General features: G+C 49.7%; 1 protein-coding gene across 1 annotated transcript; it reads right to left on the bottom strand.

The window, feature by feature from the left end:
- Positions 1 to 7,591: 7,591 nt before the first annotated feature.
- LOC310870646 (T-complex protein 1 subunit theta-like) lies at positions 7,592 to 9,262 on the bottom strand (the record flags this gene model as incomplete). Its single annotated transcript, XM_083781913.1, has 1 exon — positions 7,592 to 9,262. The coding sequence occupies one exon, from the start codon at positions 9,260 to 9,262 to the stop codon at positions 7,592 to 7,594; it is 1,671 nt and encodes a 556-aa protein (XP_083638039.1).
- Positions 9,263 to 9,883: the final 621 nt, after the last annotated feature.

Below are 9,883 nucleotides of genomic sequence, written 5' to 3'. Positions count from 1 at the left end.
AGGTTGGTTTCATCACGAGGGCCGTTCATTAACCACAGTTACGTTCTGACTGTGCTTCTGAAGGTGCTTAATCGGCACTGCTGGTTCTTCTCCACTCCTTCAGGCACTTTCTAAAAATCTACGGGCAGTAGCCTTCACTTGGCTTTGAACAATAGAACCCATCATTTACTTGTCAATTCTTCTTGAATGTGGGTAAAAAAAGATTCCTTCTGATAGTTAGATTAGCTGTGTTCACCCGAGAGCGTGAATCACAGGAAGGATAGAGTTTCAAAGATACCAGTAGGCCTAACATCATGGATGTGTGTTCAGAGAGTCAGATACCAGTAGGCCTAACATCATGGATGTGTGTTCAGAGAGTCAGATACCAGTAGGCCTAACATCATGGATGTGTGTTCAGAGAGTCAGATACCAGTAGGCCTAACATCATGGATGTGTGTTCAGAGAGTCAGATACCAGTAGGCCTAACATCATGGATGTGTGTTCAGAGAGTCAGATACCAGTAGGCCTAACATCATGGATGTGTGTTCAGAGAGTCAGATACCAGTAGGCCTAACATCATGGATGTGTGTTCAGAGAGTCAGATACCAGTAGGCCTAACATCATGGATGTGTGTTCAGAGAGTCAGATACCAGTAGGCCTAACATCATGGATGTGTGTTCAGAGAGTCAGATACCAGTAGGCCTAACATCATGGATGTGTGTTCAGAGAGTCAGATACCAGTAGGCCTAACATCATGGATGTGTGTTCAGAGAGTCAGATACCAGTAGGCCTAACATCATGGATGTGTGTTCAGAGAGTCAGATACCAGTAGGCCTAACATCATGGATGTGTGTTCAGAGAGTCAGATACCAGTAGGCCTAACATCATGGATGTGTGTTCAGAGAGTCAGATACCAGTAGGCCTAACATCATGGATGTGTGTTCAGAGAGTCAGATACCAGTAGGCCTAACATCATGGATGTGTGTTCAGAGAGTCAGATACCAGTAGGCCTAACATCATGGATGTGTGTTCAGAGAGTCAGCGCAGCCTTCTTCATCAGCTGAGACGTGGCGGTCGTCTCCGCGTCGGCGCCGAGGCGCCCCGGCGAGCGCCAGTGAGTCTTCCAGAACCTCCAGATGCGCCAGCTTTCGACGGACGGAGGAGGAGGAGGCCGATGACGACGACGGGCTTTGGCCTCTTCCTCCTCGCTCTCTCTCTCCTCCTCCTCCTCCTCCTCCTCCTCGTCCTTCTCGTGCCTCTCTTCTTCAGTCCTCGGCGACGCCGACGTCGACGTTGACGCCTTCGTGGCGAAAGACGTTTCGGTGCTGCTGCACTCGTCTCCTCCTCCTCCTTCATTCTCTTGAAGTTGCTTCTCGTAATAATCGCCCTGCCGGTGTCGCTCATGCTCGAGGTCTCCCCGTGAGGCGAGACGTGGCTGAGGGGAGACGGCGTGATCCTTCTTCTCCCCTCCTCCTCCTCCTCCTCCTCCTCCTGGGATCTCCTGCTGCTGCTCGCGCATGACGTTCATCTCCTCCTGGAGGACCTCCTTCTTCTGTTCCTTCTCCTCCTGAGTCTCCTCCTTCATCGCCAGCAGCTCGGCGGAGGAGGAGGAGAGGAGCTTCTCGGCCAAAACGACGCGATGGTTCCCGCCGATGCCACTCGCCGCCGCCGACTTGCAGCCCGGCGGCGGCGTATGGTCCGTGGCACGGTGACACACGTTGACCTTGACCTGCTGCGTGGCCTGCGTGGCGGTGGCAGTGTCAGCTCTGCGGCGCGCGGCGGCGTAGGCCAGGTTGGGCATCAGCACGCGGTTCACCATGGTGGTCACGTGACGCTGTAGGCCTACCGCGGCGGCTGGGCGCTGTCCGGATGGGTGTGGTGGGCGGGGCTAAACCACCCTGCGAGGAATCGTCGCTAGTGTCGTCCATTTTGTGTCGGGGTGTGTGTGTCCGGGGTAAGAAAATGAATAAATGTGTGTGTGTGTGTGTGTGTGTTTAGCCGGACGCCGCCACAGGGTTATATACGGCTGCAGGCTGCGTGACGTGACGTAAGCGATGACGTTATGTACGCCCATATATGGTGCTTTGATCCGGCCGGGTCCAGAGCATAGACTGTAAAGAAATATGGACAAAGCGTTCTCCGGGTCAGATATGGACGTAAGATGAAGCCTGTCAGTAAATCGCCATCTTTCTAGATCCGTTTGGGCCCAGCTGGTCATTGGCTGGCCCAGACAACGAGGCGGGACTTCCCCCCTTCTCTTTTTTTTTTACTCGCATGGGGGGGGTGGTCCCGATCATAGACTGCAACAGTAGCCACGCCCCTCAGAACATATTCGACTTTATGGTATGTTTTTAATAAATGGGACCATAATCTTCCAAAAAGAATCTTATGACATTAGAAATGAGACTTTAAACTAGTGACTGGAAGCAGAAAGTATTCATGACCATGTTTATTAAGGTAATACAGTCTAGGTGAAGTTGGGCCCAAATACATGGACCTCTATGGGGTTTTTTGGGCCCAATGACAGCGCCACAACAGGCCATTATATGAACTTTCAGGAAGTCAGGATTTCTTACTGGCTTCAGACACTATTGGCTTCACTGCCCCCCCCCGGGTCCAGAGCCATAGCGTAAGACAGAGTTACAACATTGAGGGGTTCGAGCTCTGTTCATGCAGCCTGGACTGAGAGGTCAGAGGTCAGGAGGTCAGCCTGGACTGAGAGTGAAATACATCGTTTCCAACGAGGGGCGGCGCAAATATCAGCATTTTTAGGCCTGTGTGCAACATGACAACTGTTTTAAAAGTATTGTACAGTGACAACTAAAGTCTCTGTAATGTTTCTGTTGTACTATTAGGCCTACTAAAATAAATTGATTTAATATCAATAAAGGGCCGCCGTGCCAGCCCCTCCTTTCGAGGGGTGCTAGCCCCTCCCTCCTCTGTTGCCTTTCGAGGGGTGCTAGCCCCTCCTATGTCCAGCTTTGAGTGGAAATTCTGATTGGCTGAAATGAGATGATGTATGATGATAAGAGCGCCACTCACTTCACACAGGTGTGATTTTAGATTTTAGCATTGGATTATTCAAAAATCACACCTGTGTGAAGTGAGGGGCGCTAATATATTAAAGTCTAACTCATGTTGATGGTGATGTAAACAAACAAACATAATGACGTATGACGTAAATGACACATAATGACGTACATTTCCCTAAGTAACAAAAAGCTGCTCGAGGGTTAGTGGCACAAGGGACTCGTATACTTTTCCGATCGTGAATGCAATAAATGGTGCACTTATATATTATTATTAATTCATTATATATTTATATAGCGCTTTTATCCAAAGCACTTTATCCCATTTTGACCTGAGATCGGATTCTAAAAATGTCTTCTAGGCCTACATCCAGACAGTTTTCTGAAAAAGCTATGTTTCTATGTCAGTGGTTCTTCAATTTTACACACTTCAGCACCATGGATAGCTCCTACACTGTTACACACTTCAGCACCATGGATAGCTCCTACACTGTTACACACTTCAGCACCATGGATAGCTCCTACAGTGTTACACACTTCAGCACCATGGATAGCTCCTACACTGTTACACACTTCAGCACCATGGATAGCTCCTACAGTGTTACACACTTCAGCACCATGGATAGCTCCTACAGTGTTACACACTTCAGCACCATGGATAGCTCCTACACAGTGTTACTGCAGCACCATGGATAGCTCCTACACTGTTACACACTTCAGCACCATGGATAGCTCCTACACAGTGTTACACACTTCAGCACCATGGATAGCTCCCACAGTGTTACACACTGCAGCACCATGGATAGCTCCTACACTGTTACACACTTCAGCACCATGGATAGCTCCTACACTGTTACACACTTCAGCACCATGGATAGCTCCTACACAGTGTTACACACTTCAGCACCATGGATAGCTCCTACACTGTTACTTCAGCACCATGGATAGCTCCTACACAGTGTTACACACTTCAGCACCATGGATAGCTCCTACACTGTCACTTTAGCACCATGGATAGCTCCCACAGTGTTACACACTGCAGCACCATGGATAGCTCCTACACTGTTACACACTTCAGCACCATGGATAGCTCCTACACTGTTACACACTTCAGCACCATGGATAGCTCCTACACTGTGTTATACACTTCAGCACCATGGATAGCTCCTACACTGTTACACACTTCAGCACCATGGATAGCTCCTACACAGTGTTACACACTTCAGCACCATGGATAGCTCCTACACAGTGTTACACACTTCAGCACCATGGATAGCTCCTACACAGTGTTACACACTTCAGCACCATGGATAGCTCCTACACAGTGTTACACACTTCAGCACCATGGATAGCTCCTACACTGTTACACACTTCAGCACCATGGATAGCTCCTACACAGTGTTACACACTTCAGCACCATGGATAGCTCCTACACTGTTACACACTTCAGCACCATGGATAGCTCCTACACAGTGTTACACACTTCAGAAATGTCACTATAGAAATGCTGGGGGTCCACAGCCCAGCCAGATGATGGGGGTCTGCAGCCAAATATCCCATTCTGACCTGAGATCAGATTCTACAAATGTCTTCTACATCCTGACGGTTTTCTGAAAAAGCTATGTTTCTATGTCAGTCGTTCTTCGACTTTTCAAAAATAGCAGACCTACAAGCTCGTAGCGCGCCACTCGGTGGCGCGCTATGAGCTTGTAGGTCTGCTATTTGTCAATAGCTAAAGCATAACGTGATGCTGACACCAAAAGGGGTTCCCGCACAAAATGGGATATACATTAATTTGGAGGTCCTTGACATGAAAAAGTAGTAGTAAAAAAAAATCACACCCGTGTGAAGTGAGGGGCGCTAATATTATTAAAGTCTAACTCATGTTGATGAGGTGATGTAATGGTGACGTAAAACAAACGATGCCAACACAAACATTTAAACGCCGTTAACAATAAAGAGACAATATGACGTAAAGTTTTCCCTTCATAGTCAATGGTGTTTTTTAAAACAAACATTGAACTAAAAACAATAAAAAAAATCACACCTGTGTGAAGTGAGCGGCTCTCTTATCACTGCACATCATCATGGATCATCTCATACTGGCCAATCAGAGGGCCACAAATGTACGTCCTTATTTGGTGGACATTTGACCTAATTTATCCTTTTATTGTCCATCCGTCCATCTTCAACCGCTTATCCGTAGTCGGGTCGCAGGGGAAACAGCTCCACCAGAGAGCGCCAGACTTCCCTCTCCAGAGCAACATGAGTCCCCTATGGGGATTACAATGCAAATAAAAAGTACACTGATGTTTAGAATGTGTGAGCGAGGCCTTTTTTGTTTACCTATAAATAAATATAAATATATATTTTAATAATTATGTTATCAATCCCACAACTACTGGTATTAATTAAATAATGGAATGAAAAGACAATGTTTTATTACGGGTCACATGATTCGCTTTTTTTGAGGGGCGTTAGCCCCTCCTATATATATATATATATATATATATATATATATATATTAGTGCTGTCAGGCGATTAAAAAATGTAATCGCGATTAATCGCATGATTTGTGTAGTTAATCGCGCGATTAATCGCAATTAATCGCAAAAACCTTTTTGCTTTAAATTCAATGTGGAACTGAAAGAAAACGGTGTATTGTAGAGATGCTCCGATCAGGTTTTTTGGGACCGATCACTGGAAGCAGTAACTGCCGATACCGATCACAGCGTCGTGAAATCACACACCTTGCAAACTGTGAGTTTGGTGTCCTTTTCTGACACAGTAAACCAGGGATACTCAAATAGCTGAACATGTGGGCCACATTATGAAAATGGCAAAATGACATAAGTGCAATGTGCATTATTTTATGGCTTGCCCATTTTCTCTCTTTTGAATAATTCTGTGCAATTGGCACATTCAACACAAACAACTGTTTCCATAAAACAAACTAACATGGGCATCTTCTCTATAAGCAGAATCATTTAATTTATACAAAAGGAGAAGAGAGAGAGCAATGTGTTTGTGGCTCAAACTTTGTCTAATATTGTTTTAGAGCAGCGGTTCTCAAACATTTTCATGCCAAGAGCAAAGGACCCCCAATATTTTTTCAATCTACAAAAATAATCCCAAAATCGCTTATAAACAGCAGATGTGGCAACACTGGCCAGAAACGACCAGTGTTGCTTCTTTTTGGCTTATTTTGTATAGACCTAGGTTGCTTGTTTCTGCCATAGAGTTATACTGGCAACACCTCTAGCTTCTAGCAGCTACTGCTAGCTGGTCTGTGCTGCTCTCGACTCGTCTCTCTGTGTGTCAGTCCCAGCTCCGTGACTGGGAGATGGGACTGTCCGACTGTGGATACTTGTCTGGATAAAACTTTCTGTTACAGTTAAATCCATAAAAAAGTACCACACAACTGAAAAGTATCACGACTGTGACCGCAAGTTAGAAACGTGTGTGGCTATAACGAGGCACAGCTGTTTACAATGCGATGCAACATTAACAGCGGGGGTTTTGCTTTTGCTCTGGAATGGATGAATTGCACAGGTCCCTCGGTTTCTTTTTGGACTGGAGCGTACGACACGAGCAAAACCTTTGTGAAATGTAAATGGAAGGCTGCCTGTTACTCCACTTAAAACATCCTAACAGGCTAACAAGGGGTCTGGGAAGGGAGTGCATTGCAGGAACCAATATTCCTCAACATCCCGCCTGCCAATCGCTGTGATTTCTTTTATTTTGCGTTAATGCGATAAAAAAATTAGTGCCGTTAATAAGGTGTTGCGTTAATGCATTAATAACGCGTTAACTTTGACAGCATTAATATATATATATATATATATATATATATATATAAAGCTTTTGTCCCCACAAAATGTCCACAACACAAACATTGAATGCCATTGACAATGAAGGGAAAATGTACGTCATCTTGTCCCCACACGTCTCAATATTTGCCATTGACAATGAAAGAATAGTTGAAGGAAACGACTCACTGGCCTTGGAACGTCTCGGAATCCCCCAGGAGGAAGTCACTAATGTTTGGAACATCTGGGAATCCCCCAGGAGGAAGTCACTAGTGTTTGGAACATCTGGGAATCCCCCAGGAGGAAGTCACTAGTGTTTGGAACGTCTCGGAATCCCCCAGGAGGAAGTCACTAATGTTTGGAACATCTGGGAATCCCCCAGGAGGAAGTCACTAGTGTTTGCTCTGGAGAGGGAAGTCTGGAGCTCTCTGGTGGAAGCCCATCGTTAACCCATCTTGAGCGGGAACCCCTTTTGGTGTTAGCATCATGTTATGCTTTAGCTATTGAAAAATAGAAGATCTACAAGCTCATAGAGCGCCACCGAGTGGCGCGCTATGAGCTTGTAGGTCTGCTATTTTTGAAAAAAATCGAAGAACGACTGACATAGAGACATAGCTTTTTCAGAAAACTGTCGGGATGTGGAAGACATTTTTAGAATCTGATCTCAGGTCAGAATGAAAACTGTCAGGATGTAGAAGACATTTATAGAATCTGATCTCAGGTCAGAATGGGTTGAGGGGGGGGTTTCAGCGCCATCGTTAAAGGGGAGGGGTTTCAGTCGTCGTCGTTGTCCCAGTCCTTCTTGGCCTTGGGCGCCTTGGGTCCGCCCGCCGGCTTGGCCATGATGATCTGGTTGACCCTCAGGATGGTGACGGCGGCGTTGGAGGCCAGCTTGATGCCCCAGTGCTTCACCAGGAAGGCCTCGGCCACGGCGGGCGCCGCGGCCACGTCGCGCAACGCAAGCGCCTCGCTCTCGATGTCCAGGCCGGCCGTCGCGCGGCCCTCGGTGTGCGCCGCGTACAGCTTGGAGATCAGCTCGTTGGCCTTGAAGCCGTTGTTCTCGGCCAGCGCGCGTGGCACGCTCTCGAACGCCTCGGCGAACTTCTTGACGGCGTACTGCTCCAGGCCCGGGCACGCCTCCCCGTAGGCGGCCACGCGGCGCGCCAGCTGGATCTCGGTGGCGCCGGCGCCGGGCAGCAGCCGCGGGTCCCTCGCCAGCGCCTTGAAGCAGTTCACGCCGTCGTCCACGGCGCGCTCCACGTCGTCCATCAGGTTCTCCGTGGAGCCCCGGAGCACCAGCGTGGAGACGCCGGCTCCGCCCCCGGCTCCGCCCTCCCCCTGCTCGTGGCGGAAGACCACCAGCTGCGTGTCGCCCACCTCCGTGGTGTACACGCTGTCGCAGCGGCCCATCTCGTCGGGCGTGGGCGCGGCGGCCACCGAAGGCAGCTCGGTGGCGCCCAGCGCGCGGCAGAGGCGCCGCAGCTCGTGCTTGGAGGTCAGCCGGACGACCATCAGGCCGTGCCGGTCGGCGTAGTGCAGCGCCAGGTCGCCCACCTTCCCGCCGCACACCACCACCGTGGCGCCCGCCTCGCGCACGGCCCTGACGCGCGCCTCCATGGCGTCCTCCTCGCCGCGCGAGAAGCCCCTGAGCTCGGCGGCGCTGTGGAACAGCACCGTGCCTTTGGCCTCCGTGGCCTCGGCGTCCAGCGGGCACGAGTAGACGGCCACGCGGGCGTCCCGCGCCGACGTCACGCTGCCCTCGGCCTGCCGGCGGAACACCATGCCGCGCAGCGTGGTCGACGCCCCCAGGCCCGCGCCCAGCACCTTGCACACGCGCACGTTGTCCACGTTGAAGCTGTTCGCCCCCTCGGGGTAGACGGAGACGCACGCCTCGGCGATGAGCCCCGCCAGGAAGTCCTCGTGGCCCGTCTGCTTGCTCATGACGGCCGGGCGGATGGCGGCCGCCACCTCCGTGACGTCGCGGAGGTTGGCCACGCGGCCCGACACGCACTCGGGCAGCGCCCGGAGCGCCTGGCGGCAGGCCGTCTCGTAGCCCTGGATGACCTCGGGCACGGCCAGGCCCATGCGCAGCAACTCCTCGGCGTGCTCCAGGAGGGCGCCGGCAAACACCAGCACGAAGTTGGTGCCGTCGCCGGCCTCCTGCTCCTGCATGGCCGACGCCATGGCCAGCATCTTGGCGGCCGGGTGCGTCACCTCCAGCTCGCGGAGGATGGTGGCGGCGTCGTTGGTGACGAAGCTCTTCTCCAGGTGGTTGACCACCATCTTGTTCATGCCGTTGGGGCCGTAGGCCGTGCGCGTGGTCGCCGCCAGCTCCCGGCAGGCCTGCACGTTGCGGAACACCGTGTCCTCCAGGCCCGAGTAGTGCTTGGCGCCGTCCTTCAGCATCTGGGAGAAGCCGGGAGCTTTGGGAACGTGGAACGCCATCTTTTGGTTTGTTGTTGTTGCTTTGGTACGGTGTAAAGGAGAGAAAAGAGTATCCACTAAATGAGCTCTAGTTAATTATCTATAGTTAAAGATCCATCTACGCCTCTGTTGTAGTTTTATATAGAGCTGCACCTCTGACTTGGTTAAATACGTCATCTATATATGGATGACGTATTTCTTTCCCATATATGGTGTTTGGGTGTGTTTGTTTTTTTGTTTTTTTTCAGAAAGGATAATACAATACAGTACAGTAGGCCTACTATACTTTTTTAAAGAAGAACCTGGATAATATTAATTTACTGTCCAAGGAAAAATAAAATAAGAAAAAGGATGTGCTCACACCACAATGGAATCTCTGACAGCAATATGCATTATGTATCCTCCCCATCAATGGGATCTCTGACAGCAATATGCATTATGTATCCTCCCCATCAATGGGATCTCTGACAGCAATATGCATTATGTATCCTCCCCATCAATGGGATCTCTGACAGCAATATGCATTATGTATCCTCCCCATCAATGGGATCTCTGACAGCAATATGCATTATGTATCCTCCCCATCAATGGGATCTCTGACAGCAATATGCATTATGTATCCTCCCCATCAATGGGATCTCT

This window comes from Protomyctophum parallelum (genome assembly GCF_964188405.1).
Source record: "Protomyctophum parallelum genome assembly, chromosome: 14".
NCBI classification, from domain to species: Eukaryota; Metazoa; Chordata; class Actinopteri; order Myctophiformes; family Myctophidae; genus Protomyctophum; species Protomyctophum parallelum.
The sequence above is the reverse complement of the archived record's forward strand: the minus strand, read 5'-3'. Positions and strand labels throughout refer to the sequence as shown.